General features: G+C 44.4%; 3 protein-coding genes across 10 annotated transcripts in view; 2 read left to right on the top strand and 1 right to left on the bottom strand.

The window, feature by feature from the left end:
* BICRAL (BICRA like chromatin remodeling complex associated protein) overlaps positions 1 to 5,114 on the top strand; it is an 81,247-nt gene extending 76,133 nt beyond the window's left edge. For 4 of the 5 annotated variants that reach the window (XM_037005504.2, XM_073224826.1, XM_073224825.1 and 1 more), the window contains one exon: positions 1,138 to 5,113. In XM_037005504.2, the coding sequence (XP_036861399.2) occupies positions 1,138 to 1,925 (788 nt within the window). In that variant the 3' untranslated portion in view covers positions 1,926 to 5,113. Of the gene's footprint in view, positions 1 to 1,137 lie in introns of all 5 variants that reach the window. The other variant, XM_017657052.3, reaches the window with a different exon arrangement.
* Positions 5,115 to 8,998: 3,884 nt separating this feature from the next.
* On the top strand, positions 8,999 to 14,120 carry RPL7L1 (ribosomal protein L7 like 1). Of its 4 annotated transcripts, none has more exons than XM_017657050.3 (7): positions 8,999 to 9,066; positions 9,671 to 9,779; positions 10,455 to 10,615; positions 11,740 to 11,877; positions 12,569 to 12,678; positions 12,865 to 13,079; positions 13,715 to 14,120. In XM_017657050.3, exons 1-6 carry the CDS (start codon positions 9,026 to 9,028, stop codon positions 13,071 to 13,073), a joined length of 768 nt encoding a protein of 255 aa, XP_017512539.3. In that variant the 5' UTR covers positions 8,999 to 9,025; the 3' UTR covers positions 13,074 to 13,079; positions 13,715 to 14,120. The 4 variants fall into 4 exon arrangements, with proteins under 4 accessions (XP_017512539.3, XP_017512538.3, XP_073080184.1 ...); XM_017657049.3 differs by having other exon boundaries at positions 10,452 to 10,615; XM_073224083.1 differs by lacking the exon at positions 8,999 to 9,066 and adding an exon at positions 9,067 to 9,197.
* A 1,826-nt stretch (positions 14,121 to 15,946) lies between these two features.
* Positions 15,947 to 16,534, bottom strand: PEX39 (peroxisomal biogenesis factor 39). Its single transcript, XM_037005496.2, has one exon. The coding sequence runs from the start codon at positions 16,473 to 16,475 to the stop codon at positions 16,194 to 16,196; it is 282 nt and encodes a 93-aa protein (XP_036861391.2). The 5' UTR covers positions 16,476 to 16,534; the 3' UTR covers positions 15,947 to 16,193.
* Positions 16,535 to 19,790: the final 3,256 nt, after the last annotated feature.

Here is a 19,790-nt window from a genome sequence, read left to right as displayed (position 1 = left end):
ACACACTTTAGATGTGACCTACATTCTGCTCTGAAAAATGAATTCTCTTTACTCTTTTCTAGTCTCTGAAATTTTTATATCAATAACATCATAAAAATCCATGAAGTACAGATCTTCCCCTTACTTTTGCCATTCTATAAAAGAAATGTTTGTATTTCTCCACGTTTCTCCTAGTTCCGGTTCCCTTTCACATACATCATTTATATATAGTTATAGTCATATGTCATGTGCTAAATATGATTTTGTTACTCTAATTTTCTTTCATTTAACACATCTCAAGTTTTTATCATGTTGCTATAGTCTTCAAAATAATATTTCAGAGTTCAAGGCCATATCCCCTAGTACTCACATTTTAGGGTTTGGTGAACAGATTCATGTCTGTGGTTTTACAGCTGTCATCAAAGCCCTCTTTCACTTTTTCTGCCCTTGTGTAATAGCAGTCTGCCTGCCTCCTCCTCTACTCTAAACTCCTAAATCCTCACTGACATTTCTCTTGCCATCCTGGGCTCTTCAAACCTTTCATAGTTCAGTGCTCAGTTCCAGACACAGGCGCCCCACACCCCCATCCTTAAAAGCAGATAACATTCTGGATGCACGTTGACCATTTGTTTTGTGCTCCTGCCGACATGTGGCCAGTTTTTTGCCAGGGCTCCTCCCACATGTCTAAAGGGACTGAAGTGCCATCACCCAAAGGCAACTAATTGGGTCCGTCCCCCTGCCAGAGCCTCACTCCAGGGCCCTCTGCTCCCAGGAAGAAACCAGGCTGACACTAGCATCTAATTTCTATTTTCAGTCTGTTTCAAAGAAATCATTAATAAAAATCTAATTCAAAATAACACTAAGAGATCAAGACAAAGTGGAGCTTTTTGCCCATCTCATTTCCCCATTTGTCATCAGGCAGCTACCTCTCAAAGAGGTTTCAGTTTGTCGTCTGAAAGCCGGGGCCCCACAGCCGTGGCTACCCTGGCTTCGCCTCTGTAGGCTGCTCCCTTAGGTGTTCTGCATGTTGCTGGACATGAGAGACTCCCTCGTGGGGCTGGGCTGGGGAGGCTGGCCTTGCACCTGACCCCCGGAGGGTCTGCTCTGTAGTCCTTACTCTCATTCATTCATCAGTGTTCTTTTTGTTTCCATTTCCAGAGGGCTTTCAGGCTGATTTCTGTTGTTCCCTCAAACTTGACAAAGCTGCTCACGAGACGCAGTTTGGCAGGAGTGACCAGCATGGCAGTAAAACAACCAGCTCTCTACATCTGACAGCCAAGGCCCAGAGCAGAGACCGAGCCAAACCAGGCATGGCAGAGCCAACGAATCATGATCAGTTTAATTTAGTGCCTAATCACATCGTGGTCTCCGCAGAAGGAAACATTTCTAAAAAAACGGAATGCCTTGGCCGAGCACTGAAATTTGACAAAGCGGGCTTAGTTCAGTACCGGAGTGCATCTGAAGAGAAAACCAGTCGGAGAGAGTCCATGAAGGCCAGCGAGTGCCCTCCTGGCCCCGACGGGCACCGGAAAACCTCATCCAGACTAGATCATGGTACTGAAAGCAAACTCTCAAGTATCCTAGTAGATTCTCACTTGGAGATGACCTGTAACAATTCCTTCCAAGACAAAACTCTGAGGAATTCTCCAAAGAATGAAGTTTTACACACAGACACCGTGAAAGGGTCAGGTGAGCCCCAGCCGGATCTCCAGCTCACTAAGAGTTTAGAAACAACGTTTAAGAACATCTTGGAACTCAAAAAGGCTGGGCGGCAGCCCCATAACGACGCCGCGGTTAGTGGCTCTGTTGAGTTAGATTTTCCCAACTTTTCTCCAATGGCTTCGCAGGAAAACTGCCTGGAAAAGTTCATCCCGGACCACAGTGAAGGTGTTGTAGAAACTGACTCCATTTTAGAAGCAGCTGTAAATAGTATCCTAGAGTGTTAATAGCAGCCGTCCTTCCCTGCCCCGCCCTGAGCCCCCGCCCTGAGTCCCCGCCCTGGACAAGTTGCATTCTCTCCTGGCAAAAGCAAATGGAAGCGGTCTCCTGTCTCCAGCCTGCTTGATCTTTCATCACAGGTCATCCTTTCTAATCTCAGTCCCATTCTTTGTTTAAGAGCAATACTCGGTGGAGGTTACAGGGAGATCCTTTAGTAAAATGAATTCTTGTTAGAAAGCAGTCTGAAAGGCCCTACACATTTCAAGTGTTACAAAAGTGCTTATAGTTATGTTTTCGTTTATTTGTTTTATATTTCTGAAAACCCTGTAACTCAGTGAGATCACAGTACACATAGCCCTGGGTAAAATTCTGACAATCATAAGTCATTTGAAAAGAACAGACTCATCAAAGAAATTCAAACAGGACTGATAGAAGCTACTTTTTAAAGAATACCCCACTGCATCTCCATATTTCTGGGTTTTTTGTTATTGAGGGGGAGCCCACAGGGTTCCCCGACTCAGCCACCTCTGAGCAGTAGGTTCCTCGCCGCCCTGCTGGGGAGGCCACAGCCCTGGTCTCAGCCACCTCTGAGCAGTAGGTTCCTCGCCGCCCTGCTGGGGAGGCCACAGCCCTGGTGTGAGCAGCAGGGGGCACACGAACAGGGCACTTGCAGGGCTCCCATGCTCGCTGTTCGAGTGCTTTCCCAGAGCTCCTGGAGCAAAACCCCATGTTTTTCAGCATATGCGTGTTGAATTTCACCGAGGGAATGCTCTGTTCATTGCAACAGCATGACTTGATCTAACCTCACCAGGCTAAATAAAGGAAAATAGCAACCAGTCAGTGGCACAGTGTACAGGGGAGGCTGGGATAGAGTCATGAGGAATAGAATATGTATATATGTAAAAGCATATATATGTTAACTATTGAGAAAAAACAAGCGTTTTGCATTTTATAATTGGATAGAATCAACGTATGCTGTATGTTTTTGTTTGTTGCTGGATTTTGTTTCATTTAATCTCTCTTCACATCCTTTCCAACAAAGAGCCAAGTGCCAAAAGCACTTTCATTTGAAAACTGTGTTGTAATTTTCAGTTAACCTTCAAGGGGACTTTGGCTTCGTTTATGCTTCTTGTCTGAGAACAGTCGTCCACCCCCGGCAGCAGTCATTACCAAAACGCAGACAAACCAAAGGTAGCCAGCCAGCCCACCACTGAAAGGAATGATCTGAGACACAGGATTCCCACTTGAGAGCCAAGGGGCATATGCCCCCATCTCGGTTTGTGTTCAGCCCATGTTCCGATTAGTGAACATAACGTTGCTTTATTTATTTATTTTTCTTTTCAGGGAGCTTTCCCCATTTTCCCTTCTTGTATACCTGCCCCAGCTCATCCCATTTCTGTTCTGACATTCATTCTTCATGCCACTGTAACCATCAGGTACCTCCCACCATTGGGAAAGCCACATTCGGTGTTTTATGTACCCCTTCAGTCACCTCTGTGTGCCTGGGTCTGGGTGTTCAGGTCCAGAGGGCATTTTGGTTACAGTGTGTGCACACCCCCTCTCTCTGTCACCTGCATGCACCCTTTCATTTATTCTGTGTATCTCTCTGGCTTTAGAAGTACACCCACTGGTCTCCACTCCAGCATGTTGCCAGGATCTGCTTCTGGCTGTCCCCAGACTGTGGATGACCCCCACTGCATCATGTCAGGCATTTCTTTTCTAGATTGGCCTGAGATGGAAAGGAAGGCTTCTGATTACTAGAAAACACAGCAACAGAAGACCTAGACCCTCCCTGCCCCCTTGTCCCGCCTCACAGAGAAAGCCTATGAGACAGCCAGTCTTCATAAGAGCAGCATACCTTCTCCCCACCCCCAGCCTCCAGCCAATAGAAATTGGAAAATCTGGGCCATTTTAGGGTTACCATTTTTTCCTTATTTGTGCCAATGTCCAAGTTGCAGATTTCCCCTTTTTCCTGTATTTTTACATATTAGAAAGATGAATTGACATTGCCAGTTGGAGCTTTTCTGTTTGGGCAGCCTTGGGGTAACACCCTGCCCTGAACCCCATGATATCACAGGCTCTTCCCTTAGGACTCATGCTCCCCTAAATCCTAGCAAGACTTAAAGATGGTCCCTCTTGATCAAATTCTTCACTCTGTGGAACTTTAACCTGGAAGCCTTCACAGCAGGCTACTGATGAGTTACGTGAATTACTGCCAGTCAGTGGAATTCTTCACAGACAAGCTTCTCGTACATTTGTCACCTCTTTCTTCCCTGTCGTGCCCTGCCACCCCAACCCTAGCTTTCCCATATACCATCTTCAAGGGTTTTTAAAGCCCTAATATTTGTCTAGCAAATGGAGAGCCTAATTTACCAAAACGAAACTTGTAAATGTTTGTGTCCTTGTATGTAAGTTTACTTTTTATGGAGAAAAATCCTAGGTAATGACAAATGAAGATTATGAGATGTATTTTACTCCTGTGATTAGATTATGCACACATGGGTCATAACTCACATGCCATGCCGAGCTCCCTCTGGTGAAGGGTAAGAGAGCTCGGCCTCTGTTGGCCAGCAGTCAGTTGTTCAGGTTCATTAGTCAAAGTTCAGTTTAATAACTACTTGTACTCAGTAACAAAAAGCATTTTCCTTTTTTTTATTCTGTTGTTGTGGAAAGCACGTGTTCGTTACTAAGCATTTGATTTTCTGTGTCCTTAAGTACTGCCTAAAGATAAAGCAAATTTTAAACCGGCAATTACGAAAAAAGAACTATTTTAGCTCTGAAGAATTTAGTAGACTTTGTTAGATTAGGGAGGCCTTACAGACTGACTTGACTTAAAGAGGACGCGTCACTCACTGTCAATGTGGTGTGGGCTTTATTTGCTTAAATACCTTCATTTGTATAGTATGTCTCACTTGAAATTGCTTTGTATACATTTTGTAAAAATATTTATAAAATGTTTTGTAAAAAAAAGTATAACAAATTGCAGTTTATTTTGTTATGTTGGATAAATACTGTTAAAAGAAACCAGTCAGTACCTATATTGTTAATCCCTGGTTAGGAAATGTTTAGTTGGAGATTACAAAATGAAACAACCATTGCAATACAGCCAAAGATTTGGGAAAATGTGCAACTGTGATTGTCTTGATTTTCCAAACAGGAGTGGCTCTTTTCCCAGAAGAAAAGGGTAAGTAAGCATATAGTGCTAGTTCTATTTAAATAGAGCTTTCAGTACCAGAAAGTAGCCTAGCCAGGGAGGGGGTAGGATTTTAATTGATCTGCCTTTCCAAACAGTTACAAATAAAACAAAATGAGTCCTGAGAAAGGCTAGTCATGTATATCTCTCTCTGGCTTCCCTCCCTGTTCCTGCCAGAAGAGTCCTTAACTAAGGAAGGAAAAATGGGGTAATTTGAAAAGTTAGATACATGAGCCTCAATCTGCAGAAAACTTTCCACAATCATTGTATTTATTTTGTTTCTGCAAGGACTAGAAGGCTAAATTAGGATAGTTAAAGAAAACGGTTTCGCCTAAGACTTGTTCCAGAATTAACATGTGTCTCTTTGGATTCACACATTTGACCAGATTTATTTGAGGAATACCTCTGTACCCTTATCTGCAAAGTCAGCCCTGTGAGGCTCTCTAAGTTCCTCCCCTCACGGTGTGAGTCTACCCAACTTGTTAGGGAAACTACCACAGGGTGAAATGTAGTTCTGGGTGTGAGGGTATAGGACTTCTTATATTTTTCTTTGGGGCCCAGGATTTACACTTACACTCCTTTATGGTTCCGCTGCTTTCCCTCCTGCCCGTAAAGCAGTAGCAATTAGAAATCAAGATTCTTTAGTAATCAATACATAAATAGGAATCTGTTCTCATACAGCTAATTGTAGATGGAGCCCCCAAAACCTAAGGTGGTTTTGCTTACTGAGAAGGCACTGCTCAGTTGTCCCTTAGGTGAAAAAGAGTAAGATTCCAAATAATCCCAAAGTACAGACAACTGAAGCCACTTGTGGAATATGTTATTAGGAAAGGGATTCTGGAGTCAATTCAGAGATATAAAAAATGGTCCTGAAAGCCCTCTTAAAAAACACAGTCAAGTGGTTCCTAAAGCAGGCAAATCACAAGAACCTAATTACCTGGAGAGCTTTTTCTTAATACATATTGATAAAGGGCATACCACAAAATGTAAGTCTTCCTCCCATTCCCATCCCTACTCCCTTTTCCCAAAAATAAGCCCATCAACACTTTCTTATATATCTTTCCAAAACTGTTATAAATACATCTACAGCCAAAAAACAAAACCAACAGAAAACAAACAAGATCACTTTCTTATACTCTATTCTGCACCTTGCTTTTTCAAATGTAACCAAATGTCTGGAGTCTGTTGCAAGCAACAGAAACTGATATGCTTAGTTAACCAGCATAAAAGAATTTTATAGGAAGGATAAGGATTGCAGGGAAGATTGAAGAACCAACAGGAGTGGGAAAAGCAGGAACAAGGAAATCTCAGGAGGTCTTAGTAGATGGAAAATTTTTTAAGTCTTGCCCTAAACCCCCTACATTTCTTCCATCATCACTTTGCTCAAGATTCAAAACCCAGAGGAGAGGATTTTAGGGTCTCATGGGCCCTCCTGCCGGGGAGAGGGGAGAAGTTGAAAAGATCTTCCTCTGGAGACCCCTTCAACTTAGGTACTTACTGGGGGGCCAAACATTTGGATTTGATGCTCCACCCCTCCAAGATTGTACATGAGGAGAAACCTGTCCACAAGAGAAATGGGATACTCTGAGGAAATGAGAATGGATGTCAGCAGGCCAGAAAAATGAAAAACACCCACCGCTGAGATTTCAGGACATGGAGACCTACCTGACAGCATATAATTGATAGTCTTCTGTAACTTATTTCACCATTCCCTCATGATGGACAACTGAAGTAGTCAAGAAAAAAACACAGGCCTATGAGGACAAGCTAAAAAAAAAAAATAACATTCTTGAGACTATAAATGACCATGCCTTGCTCTCATTCAGTAACCTCACTCTGAAATAAAAAAATATTGAATTTTCCCAGTGCTAGGGCAATGCTCAGTAAACATGTATTCAGTTAGTGAACAACTTGGTGATGAAGACTTGATCTCTTTTTCTCGGGATGTCTGGTGGAACAATGGCATTGGAACTAAGAATAAGTACTCTTCTAGCACCATCTGCTGGCATTGGAAGACCTTTTCCTGAACCTGGCCACCAAGGAGCATTGTTTGTACTTTCAGCCAGGGGCATTGTTAACACCCCTGAAATTCTTCCTCTCCTTTATACCTTCAGTACCACAAAACCAACCTTTTATCTGTACACACGGAAAGTTACAAATATTGACTCAACTTTTTGTTCCCGTTTACTTTCTAACAGATGTTTAACACTTTCGTGATCCTTCTGTTTTTGTCTCTTTACATAGTAAGATACATGGTGAGGTGCTTTGCAAGAATGAGCCTCAGTCTGTGGAAAAGCCCCACTCTGTGACTCTGAAGATCACATTTTCCCTTTACATTTATTCATCAGGTAATGAGTTCTGTGTGTGGTGCTGTTTCTGGTTGGACTAGTTACATAGCTCATGCCAATATGGATGCCTTAAGCTTAGACATTAGATAGTTAACAAGCCCCAACAAGTGCCCATCGTGATGGGTGCTGCAGAAGATACAGAAGTATGAGACAGGTTCCCTGCCTTTAGAACACCCAATCTAATTAGGGAACCAATAATCCAAACAGTACAGGATAGTCTGTGGTGACACTTGTAAGTGCTGACTGTCCAATAATGACACTGCCCTAACATTAGGATAAATATGTATACTGTGCTAGACATTTGGCAATTTCTGGAGACATTTTTGTTTGTCAGCTGGCGTGGGGGTGCTACAGGTATGTGGGTAGAAGCCCGGGATGCTGCCAACCCTCCTGAAATGCACAGGACGGCTCTTCCATAACAAAGAATTACCTGGCCCCAGATGCCAATAGTGCTGAGACTGAGAAACCTGCACTAGAACCTTAGGATCAGTTATGAATAAGGAAGGCATGGTCTCTGCTCTTATAGTATTATGGGAAAGAAATGTTAAAAATATAATAATGTGCTGATGGAATACAGAGACAGGAAAGAGAGTGTTCTCTAGAGGCTTACTAGTCCAAGCATAGTCCATAGACCTGAAGCATGACATCACTTTGAAGCATGTTAAAAATACGTTAATATCGGCGCCACCCCACCCTTGGGTAATAATCTGCATTTTAACAAGATCCTTGGGTGACTCCTATGCATTTTAATGCTGGAGACGCGCTGCTCTGGAGGTTTCCAGAAGACAGGACATGAGCTGCTTTTGTTTTATGAAGACCAGTAAAGAAGTAAGCAAATTTCAGGTGGTGAGAATTGTACGAGGGAAGGTTCTCAGGTGGCAAGAAGGAATTTCTATTTTCGGACCGCCGTTAATAACACAGTACTGACTGCTTACATCCGACATTGTGCTAAGCGCTTTATATGGAGTATTTCATAATCCTCCTAACGCTGTTGGGTAAGTTCATTATTATACCCATCTTATGGGTAAGGAAACCAAGGTACGAAGGAATTAAATAACTTGCGCAGGAACCCGCTGACGGAGCCGGGCAGACGGAATCAGACACGCTTTCTTTACTATCCTAAGTTGTCCACACTTTCACCTACGTGAGAGTCAAAGCCCCAGCTCTCCCTACGGAGCAAAAAGACTACCCCAGGGTTGCTGGTCTCCCTAAAGTCGCTCAGCGGAACAGGAGCCGCAGAAGCTGCGCCCATTCTACTTATGTGCATTGGGGGAAGCGTTTCATTGTTTGCAGCCCGGCCACCAGCAATATGAGACATAGCTTAAGTTAAAAGGCCTGTATTTTGAGGACGGCATAGGCTCTAAAGTGCTTGGAAGCAGTGCGAAGAAGCCTTCTGCAAATTTTAGCAGGAATCAGGGTTAGCAAGACTCAGCTGTTCACGCCTGTCAACTGGGCGCCTGAGGTAGTGGGCGGTGGGGGGGGCCACCCAGCCGTGGGCTAGAATAGACGTCTCTATGATCAAGTAAACATAGAGCGGTTCCTCTCTTCTCTCGTGGCTGGGCTGCGCATGCGCAGTTGCCGCAGCCCTGGAAAGATGGCGGAGCCGGAGTGAGTATGTGTGTTTGTGAATCTCTGCAGTGGGGTGTTGAACATCCGGTGCCATCCGCGGTGTTTATTGCGATATTTGTGAACCGAGAAGAGCAGAAACAAGACTTCAGATTACGGAGGGTTGGTGAGGAGTAAGGAGCTGTAGGGTTGGGGCGGGCGGAGGGGCGGCCGCCATCAAGTTGGGGTTTATCTAGAGCAACGATTGACTTGCCGGCAGTGGGCTGGTGGTTGCCAGAATTGGATTCACCCAGCTTGACTTAATTATTACCCCTGCAAATGGGTCTGCACCCTCCCTAACCTCATAATAGAGTTTTACTAGAATCACATAGATGCTGGTGCTTTTAACTGGACACATTAGTAAAAGTTCCATTGACGCATAGGAGGACCAGTGGCGAAAGGGCGCAAGCTTTCGATGCTTTGGGGAAGAGAATGTTAGGGATACACTTCTAGGACTGGAGTCAGAAACTTGTACAAGTTTCAGGGAAGTCTCAAGTCGTCAGGAATTTGAACACAGTAATGTTTCCCGAAGCCAGGAAATGGTTTGGAAATCCATTGAAGATTAGTTTCCTAAAAATGTAACACTGATCTCAATCTTCTCCATCAGGCAAAGAAAAAAGATCCCTTTGGTTCCAGAAAATCTCCTGAAAAAGAGAAAGGCTTATCAGGCCCTCAAAGCCACTCAAGCAAAGCGGGCACTTTTGGAAAAGAAGGAGGTAATGACAGGGAGCCAAGAAGGAGAAATTAGAATTTGGGTTTGGTGAGTTATATCTGGCATGTGTCGAACTAGATTTGGTATCAGCAATCCTTTTCCCCTGTGGGTTCGATTTTCCAGGTATATGGTTCGTTGTCTTCATTTAACAAATATTTATGAAGCACTTTCTACTTGGAGAATAATACTGCAGTGGAGTTTGTTAAGGAAAAAGTGGAATAGCAATTGTACCTGCTAGGTTCATACCAAGGAACTTAAGAAACCAAGCCCGCTGGTGTACCTTTTTTAATGTGCTAAATGTGCTAAACAGTTTTTGCTTTTTGCCAAACACTTTTGGAGAAATACATGTTCTGGAGCCAGGAAACAAAACAACCTGTTGTATTTTATGATGTCTAACTCAATTTTAGGCCCCATAACATTTGTTGGTAAACATTAGCTAACAGCATGTAAACTAACTTGTTTGTTTATTTAATGGGGACTTATCCCAATAGTTCTCAGTCTTCTCAACTCCACCTTCACTTGGGTACCTCATTACATAAGAATAGAGGATGTATGTTTGCTTCCCTTTGCAGAACATGGAAGATAAGCTCTATCTATAGTGAGTGATGAATTAGTGCTATGGAAATAAAGATGAATAGAGGCCCAAAATGGTGATGATGGTCTGTCTTCTCTGTAGCAGAAGAAAGGAAAAGAGGTCAAGTTTAAGCGACTGGAATGGTTCCTGCATGATTCCTGGCGGCAACTACGTGACAGGGTGCGCCTCAGACGACTACATGTGAAACCTCATGGCTTGGAAGTGCCAGATAAACATTCCTTGGCCTTTGCTGTACGCATCCAAAGGTAAGGGGCTTGCCAGATTTGATGGGGCAAACTTGAGCTTTATATTACTTTCTAGGGAGATGAAGATAAGCCTTAAGCCACAAGGCAAGTTGACCACAACAATTTGTCTTCAAGGTTAAGGAGACTGACATTAGGCAGATAGACATGAAAATGCACCAAGTGTTCTGAAGGTCAAGTGCTGCAGGAGGGTCGCTGGTTGAAGACACACTCTAAAGCAGGAACTTGAAGCAGAGTCCGCCATAAGTCCTACTGTCACTCCTGTCAACTCGGCGCATGAGGTCGTGGGGGTCATCCAGCCATGGGCTAGAATAGATGTCTCTGATCAAGTAAACATAGAGCGGTTCCTGCAGTTTGGCACCTGAGAGTAATAACAATAAGAGCAATTTCAAAAAGTAAAGATTCCTTAACTTTTGTCAAGAATAAGTCCACCATAGTTAGGGAAATGTGTTTCAGGCATATGTGCAAAAAGTTCTAAAGTGGGGGAATTAGGCATCTTTCTAGGAACTGAACCAAGGTCAAGTGGATGGACCCTATTCAGTACTGGAGAGAGTACGTAAAGGTTTTCCACATTGGTGGTACTTTCCTTAGCCATTCTTGGCCTGCACGTACACCCTCTTCCTGTTTCCCCTGTCCAGGCACCTAAACCAGAAACCTGTGGAGTTTAAATTTATGAGCACTCTTTCTTAGTCCTCCTGCCACTTCTGTAATCTCTTTCCTAGATTATCACATTAACTTCCTAACTGGGTGTCCCTGCTTCTGGTGTCACATTTTCACATCTGTCCTATATGCTCTTCTCAGCCATTGTCAAAAAGAAACTGGATTGCATCTCCTTTACTTAAAATGTCCCGTAGCTTTTACCACCCTGCTTCTTTAGCTTGACATGCATAGCCCTGCATACACCCCCACAAATTCAGGACAGTCTCTGTGTTCCCATAGCATCTCAAACATTGCTCCATATCACATGAGAACCATCTGTTTACATAGCTTCTCCCTGCTCAGCTCAGCTGAGCTCTGAAGCCCAATCTGTCTTACTCTCTGGGTGCCTAGTCGTGGCGCACATTTCACAGGTGCTTGCTGGACTGGCATAAACAATAGATCCTGACTTCCTCTGCTGTTCATTTCAGGATTGATGGGGTGAGTTCAACAGTGCGGAGAACCATTGCAAGGCTTCGCCTAAAGAAAATTTTCAGCGGTGTCTTCGTCAAAGTGACCCCTCAAACGATAAAAATGCTCCGTATAGTGGAACCATATGTGACCTGGGGGTGAGTGAGGGTTTTGTGTGTGGATTCACATTGCATTGTATTTCACATGTTGGGAACGTGGGTGCACAGCGTACTGTTCTCCAGGGCTCATGTTGCTGGGTTGAGGGATATGCTATGACCTGTTCTTGGGCCTCAGTCACCAGAAATCAACTGCCAGTTCCCAAGAAAGGAATGTAGGGCAGGTAGAGTAGGAGGTGTCCGTACTGCTGTAATGCTCCGTGAACAGTATCATGGCAGGGCTGAGTGAGATGTGTAGAGGAGAAATTAATCCTTGGAGTTGTGAAGCAGAGCTGGGGGCAGTACTTGCGTAAGAGTAGTTAGTATGCCTCTAAACATTAAAACCCAACAAAGGCTTAGATTTAATTCAAACTCTTGCACCATCTTCAGTAGAGAGTCCCCTAAGGCAAAAAGCATAGCCTGTAAGCCAGGGCTTAGGGCTTGTTTTATTTTTGCCTGGTAAACATTTATATCCATAAATCTTAGTTTCTGTTGTCATTGTTAAGGCCAATTTGGTTTTCTTCCCTCTTCTTCACTTGTGTATTCCTGCTTAAATGTGATAACAGGGCCCTTCCAGTGTGGGGAAGGGGTACTTGGGAGACTCTACTCTCAGCCAGGCTTCAGGACTAAGTGGGCAGTGTAATATGGTGTGCCAGGGGCTGCCTAAGGCTGTAGTTTATTCTGTGTCACATAGATTTCCAAATCTGAAGTCTGTCCGGGAACTCATCTTGAAACGTGGACAAGCCAAGATCAAGAATAAAATCATCCCTTTAACAGACAACACAATGATTGAGGAGCACCTTGGTGAGTGTGAATCTCGGGTCAGTTGGGGCAGAAAGCAGGGATCTTCGGTGGTCTCCACGTGGAGTCCAGGTCATACTCTTCTTGGTCCCAGGAACCTACCAGAGTGCCCAGCTGCGGCACATAGGATCCTGCAGTATATGGTGGGGAAATGCTGAATAAAGGAATCTGTGCCCTTGTGCTTCTTAGGGAAATTTGATGTCATTTGCTTGGAAGACCTCATTCATGAAATTGCCTTTCCGGGGAAGAATTTCCAGGTCATCTCAGAGTTCTTGAGTCCTTTCCAACTCTCAGTAGCCCGTCATGCTACTAAGAATAGAGTGGGTTTCCTCAAGGAGGTGGGCTCGCCTGGCTATCGAGGTGAAAGCATCAATCAGCTCATCCGGCAGCTGAACTAAACCCAGGTGAGGCAGGGCTGGAAAATGCCCTTGGGCTGACTTTTGGTGGGCCATACCTTGCCGCTTAAAAATTCTTACTGAGAAGGTAAGATATTAGTAATAGGGGACACTCTGTGTGTATGTGAGGGGCAGGGTGAGAAGATACATGGGAACTTCCTGCATTTTCTGCTCAATTTTTCTATAAATGTAAAACTGCCCTAAGAAATAAAGTCGATTAATTTAAAAAATAATCTATTCTATAATATTTCAAACATGTAAAGAAATAAAGAGAATATAATAAACACACACACAAAAAAATTCTTACTGAGTCTACCGGTATTTGAGAGTAACTGGCACTGGGGGAGAGAGGCAGCTGTTTCTTACACATCTAATGAATGGAGATGTGCTTGGAACAGTGAGCGATTGTCTAGTTAGGACATGGGGCTGTGAGTATCCGGAGAGTTACAACTGAGTAACCAACACTTTTGTATTGCTGTAGTCCTTTAGCTGGAAAGGGGGAGAATTAAATTAGAAACTAATTTCAGAAGGCTCCTATTCTGTTGAAGAAATCTTAACTTTTTGAAATTGCTTTTATTGTTGTTACTCTCAGGTGCCAAGTTGCAGTAAATTTGTATTAATGAAGTTGTGTTCTTCTTCCACAGAATATCTGAAAGCAAAGTGCATTGGAAGCATGTGTTTTTGTGTTCTCGGGATTATCCAGTATCTGCAGAGAAGATTATTTTCCATTATATCTTCAGAAACCACAAAAGACAGTGATGTTGCTGGCAGGCACTGGTCATAGCAGCCCAGTTCTAGGGAAGGTTCCTGTGTGTTTTCCATATTGGCTGCAACACCACCTCTGTCATCACCAAAGGACTCTTGCTGCTTTAGGAAGTCTCACTCTGTCACTTCTATTCTGGGGTTTAATGCCGGTGAATGAATACCCACCCAAACGTGACTACAGGACAGAAGTGGGCCAAGCCCACAGGTCATACCTGAACCTGAGGGTTACTAGGGCCTTGTTTTGGAAAGAACTTGAAATACAATGAGAAGAGCACAGAAACAGTACTCAGTTGTCTCTACTATGAATCCATGTTCCAACTTTTCAGTGATAGCTTTGTAAGCTCTCAGACTTGACTGGCTCTAAGTATATCTGATGGCTTCCTTATCCTAGCCTGCAACTGGCTTAGTCCTTTTTTCTAGCTCAGTTTCCAACCTGTTCTTGGGTCTAAGAAAGGAAGAACCCTTCCTTTCCCCAGGAAAACATGCATACACTCAAATTTTTATCGGAAATTTTAGGTGTTCAGAGCCTCTTCTCAGGGATCCATGCAACTTATGTGAAGTCTTTCATTATAAGGATTGGCCCTACCTTGCTACTCCCCTCTGGTTCAAGGTCCTGCGGAAGGCCATAGTGTACCAAGGTAACTTCCCCCTTTGAGCCAGTTGGGTGTTTCCTATTAACATAATGGTAGATTGTTGAGCCCCTGTGTCATTTTTAACTCAGGGAAATAAATGCCTCCCATTTATTTCTGGGCTTCAGGATGGGATTTTCTGGTTTCTCAATCAGTCCTCTGATTAAAACAAATCAGGAAAGACAACTTTTACACTCCAGGCAAGTTAATTGGACCCCCTCCTTGCATATTCTAGACTCCAGACATACTCTACAGTGCTGATGCCAATACCAGGACTCCTGGAGACGCAAGACCTGAAAAGGGGGTCTGATCCTGCTGAGGTTTATCACAAGTGTCCACCCCCAAGTGAGCCTTCCCTCTGCTGCTGTTACTCAGTTGCTTCAACTTGGCATGGAAGAGTTGGTGAGGGTGCGCCAGGCTTAGGTTAAGGCTGGAAAACATGCCTGGCCACTGTGTGCCTTGGTCCCTTAAGATCAGCTTTGCTGCAGTTTTGGCTCATGGGATCCTCAAACATAGCTCTGAGATTGAGTTAGAGGTATAACGATGCCAAGTTATGAAGTAAGTAAGTAAGTAGGTTGGTTGGCTCAAGAGTTAACCTGCCAGGAATAGATGTTACAGATGTTACTCTTACACTCTAAAGCATTGTGAAATCAGATTACTTTAAAATGGTGTATGGAAACCCAGGGTTTATATCTCAGGTTTGTCTTATACTGTGGGAATGTTTCTGCTCTTGCCTGTAAAATGGAGCTAATACAGACTATACTGTCTGCCTCACGTGGTTGTTAAAAGGATTAAGCAAAAAGTTTTTAACTTACAATTCTATGTAAAATTATAAAAAGTATGCTCTACCATGTACCATGATACATTGTTCCTTAAACAGGTTGTGGGACTATCCTTATCTAGGAAAAACTAGTCCTGTTATATAATCTTCAGATTAGTGTATGTTTATGTGAGCTGTTTATGACAGTCAACATATATACCTGGTATGTTCTAGATAGAAGGAAAACAAACCTAGTTTTAGGAAGCAAGATTAAGTACAGTGAGCCACATGGCCTATTTGAAGAGACTACTAGGGTTCCTGTAGGTTTCCTCTGCTGTGAGCGTTTACGCCCCTTGCCTGATTCAGCTGGTGACCAGAGTCTAGGGTTCTAGGATTTTTGGTGGTGGCGTTTTTTTTATGCTTTTGGATTTCATTTGTTGAGCGCATCTTTGAAATCATTCTGGGGCCAAGTTCTACCATCAGACTTTTTATTAATGCCTACCTGGAGAATGGCTGTCTAAAATCAGAACTCCTTTTGGATCCTAAATTCACTTCCACAACCACAAGAATAAGCTGAACTTGGAGATAACACATTCTCATACATTCCTAAGAAATTGTTCCCAGTGTCAGATCCTGTTAGTGTGTACTAACATTTTTCAAAATGAAAATACATAGCTGCATCACAGTGAAGTAAGATTTGATTCAATTACATATGACAAATGGAATTTTTAAAAAATCTTTTTTAATGAGGACATGGTCCAGAAATACAGGTACAAAACCACCCTGATGATGCTCCCAGGAGGATTAAGTGCAGTTAAGACAGGTGAGGGCGAATGCACAAAAGGTGAGCAAACAGCCAGTACCCAGGGTGTGAGTGTATACTAGACACAGGCACGCTCTCCAGATCTGAGCTGCAAAGGACCTCGAGCCTCCGGAACCCACTACGTGCCATTTAGAAAGGAGCAGTCGCTAACTCCGACGAGCCAGGTGGTTCCTCTGTGCGGCCCCGAGGGTCAGCGGGGGCGCAGGGACCTCGGCCGAGCTCACATTCTCCCAGGGCTTGGGCCTCCGTGGCAGACGGGACGCGGTGGGTTCGCCATGTGTCGCTGCGAAGTGGCGCCTCTCCAAGCCCGGGAGATCCTGGCCCTGCTGGACCAGCTCTAGGAGCTGCGCCAAGGTCACCGAGGCCGGGGCCGGTTCTGCGACTGTGGGATCTCGGGCGGACAAGCTCTGGCGGCGGGTCGGCTCCATGTCTGGCCGCTTAGCCCGACCAGTGTGCCGCGAAACAAACACTTCCGGGTGGGTTGGGTGCAACCATCCTCGGAGAAAATGAAGGGGTGTCGTAGGCCATACCAAGCCTCCCCAGAAAGAGGGGTGGCACGTGAGAACCCTCACCAGCTCCTCGCGGAAATGCTTCGCACACATATACGCAAAGTCCACCCTAGAGCATGAGGACCCGCTGATGAAGGCAAAACCCCCACGTTTGCAGGCAGGTATAGGCACCGCACACCTACCTTCTTACTTGCCTTTGCAGAAGGGAGCACCTACCGCGTCAGGGAGATGATCTCCATCCAAAGCCCCGCAGCACCAGACAGAAAATAGCTGTGGAGGTATCTCCAAGTAGCCTCAGGAGAACTGGAAATAAGTGGCAACAGAGTGGAGGCTCGCCACTCTCTCGCCATGACCTGCCATCAAAACTATTCCTGGTGTTCCCAAAGGGGATGAGAAAAGATGGCGGCGGGCCCTTCTGGAGGACTCCAGTCCCTCTGGCTGCTTGGAAAGGCAGTGCCAATAATTCTCAGTTTCTGGGTTTATCGAAAGCTAACTGATCTGCAAACACCATCTTAATCACGTAAGCAAAGTTTAATTACTATTAATAGGATAAATGTACTACAATTCTGTAGTATTCCTGCCCAAAATAATCACTCTGAATCTAATCTTGAGGAAATAAACCAAACGTCTCTTACTTTGTGAGGCGTGGACACTTTATAAATGTTAATGTCATAAAAGGCAAAGAAAGAAAAAAGAGAAGACTGAGGAATTATGTGAAATTAAAGAAGATACGGAAAAATGCAAAGCGTGATCCTGGCTTGGATCCAAGATGGGGGGAAAATCAGTTGTAAAGGACAGTTTACCCTTGGGAAAATTTGAATACAATCTGTATGTTAGATGACAGTGTTATATTAATGTTAAATTTCTTGAGTGAATTGTGCTTTTGTAAGCAGGGGAATGACCTTGTTCCCAGGAGATACCTGCCGAAGTATTTAGGGTTGAAGTGTCATAATGAGAAAGAGAGAAAGCAAACGAGGCAAAACTGCTGAGAATCGGTGAATCTAAATGGTTTGAAATGTGTCAAAAAACTGGAGGGGTGGGGAGCTTCATAAGCCTATCTGACTTCCATCTGACCATACTAAATGTATACTAAAGAATTTGGCCTTAGTCCCCAGTTCCTGGGAGGGAGACTAAATCCTTGGGACTTCCCAAATATTAGGAGTGATATTCATGGTGGGCGCTGATAGTTTATCCCAACGAAGTGACTCATGGCCCCTAAATAATTTCAGGCCTGGGGTTGGGCCACACCAGAAAGACCAACCACAGCATTGAAGGATTAGGGCTTTGTGCCATGTGAGGTTCAAGAAGAAGAGGGGGTTGGAGATGGGGTTCAATCTCCCTGCAATGATTTAATCAACCATGTCTATGTAATAAAGCCCCAATAAAAACTCTGGACACAAAGCTCACTGGAGCTCGCTGATTGGTGAACACATCTATGTGTCCGGAGAGTGATAGGCCCTGGCTCCATGAGAAGAGGGCACAGAAACTCTGCATTTGGGACCCTCCCAGACCTTGCCCCATGCACATCTTCATTTGGCTGGTCCTGCTGATTTTATGTCCTCTCCAGTAAAACACTAATCATCACAATAGCACTTTCCTGAGTTCTATAGTTGTTCTAGTGAATTATTGAACCTGAACGGGGTTGTGGGATCTCCCAAATTTGTACCCAGTCAGTCAGAATGCCTGTGGCCTGGGGAACCCCTCTGAACTTGCAGCTGGCATCCAAAGTAAGAGTAGTCTTATTGGGGTCTGTGCCAACTTTGAGGTTAACACTAGAACTGAATTGCTGTATGCCAGTTGGGGCTTTTAACAGCACCAAGTGAAGGAAGAACACCTTCTCTCTCTGGCCTGTGTCAGTTCCTAAGCCATCTTCTGCAGCTCTTGCTCTAAGGACTCCCTCCTAACTTTGTTTCTCAGATGTCTTTTCCCCGTTTTACTCCCAACAGCCATCTGGGGAGCTCTGGTTTTCTGTTCCACCACTGCCTTCTTTCCTGCCAGCCAGGCACAAGATGAAAGCATCTCTATGAGGTCAAAACCAACCTTGAGTGTCCTTCCAGACATGGTGAGGACCAGGTGTTCTCAGAATCAGGGAGAGTGATGTATATGTATGTGTTTGGAAGTTAGGGCTTGTCTCAGCATCATTATTTTTTTCTCTCTCTCACATTCTTTAATTTGATCCTCTGCACAACTTGGTAAGATGGGCAGGGCAAGCCCAGGAATTAGGGATTGTCAGCAAGGACCTCAAATGCCATTGAGCCCAACCCCTTATATACAGAGCTGTAAACAGCCGTGAAAGGGAGTAACAAGCCTGGGGTTGGAACCTGGGCCTCCTGACTCCAAACCAGTGCTTCTCCCTATCCCAGGCTGCTTCCCTTGATGAGGCACAGAGGCCCCTGCCCTGCAGGCAGCCATTCTGAGCCTGTGCACTACCATAGAGAAGCATGCAGAAGGCAGGGAGGCACAAGAAGGAAAACAGAATAAACCCACAGACAGGGGCAAAGACACTTCCCATCCAAGTACATCCACGGCCTTTCCCTGTCAGCTAGGCCCCTGGAGGCCAAAAGGTCATTTTGACAAAGGGTGGCAAGTATCAACCTCTAAGCTTAGAGATAGGCTTCAAACCCCCTAAGCTCATTTATGACTCATTAGACATCTTTCAGCCATGATTTTTAAAAAATTGTATCTCAGCATGAAATGTCCTTCCCTCTCCCTTATTTTTTGAAACCCAATTCATCTGTCAAAGGCTTCTCAGTGGGCCCACCCTTCCATCGTTGCCTTTGGAATTAATTGATCCTTTTTCTGCATTCCCACAATCCTTTGCTCATCTTGCCAACCACACGTGTCTCTTAGATTAGGCCATGGGTCTTACTCATCTAGTATTCTGCCTCAACCAGCACCTATAGAGACCAAGTGGTGCTCAGAAAATGTTAATGAAATGACTGACCAACTGAATGTACTGTTATAATAAACTCACGGAGAAAAGACTGAATTCCACTCAATGCAGCACTGTTTGAGAGCTCCCCTTATGATGTGCACATTGCCGAATGCTTGGCATACGGATCCCTCTCCTCAAGGGGTTCGCAGCCTACTCAGGGATAAGTCACGGAAGTAAGTAAATATGATAATCATGATCAATTAATTCCAAAGGCAACGATGGAAGGGGTGGGCCCACTGAGAAGCCTTTGACGGATGAATTGGGTTTCAAAAAATAAGGGAGAGGGAAGGACATTTCAT

This window comes from Manis javanica, chromosome 16 (assembly GCF_040802235.1).
Source record: "Manis javanica isolate MJ-LG chromosome 16, MJ_LKY, whole genome shotgun sequence".
Lineage (NCBI taxonomy): Eukaryota > Metazoa > Chordata > Mammalia > Pholidota > Manidae > Manis > Manis javanica.
This window is presented reverse-complemented; position numbering and strand designations above follow the sequence as displayed.

Bases quoted from the DNA above. Each gene is read 5' to 3' on its own strand.
- RPL7L1 (XM_073224082.1), top strand. From the start codon at position 9,073: ATGTGTGTTTGTGAATCTCTGCAGTGGGGTGTTGAACATCCGGTGCCA. The intron at 9,198-9,670 runs GTAAGGAGCTGT...CTTCTCCATCAG, and splicing joins TTACGGAGGGTTGGTGAGGA to GCAAAGAAAAAAGATCCCTT. The intron at 10,616-11,739 runs GTAAGGGGCTTG...TGTTCATTTCAG, and splicing joins TTTGCTGTACGCATCCAAAG to GATTGATGGGGTGAGTTCAA.
- PEX39 (XM_037005496.2), bottom strand. From the start codon at position 16,475: ATGGAGCCGACCCGCCGCCAGAGCTTGTCCGCCCGAGATCCCACAGTC.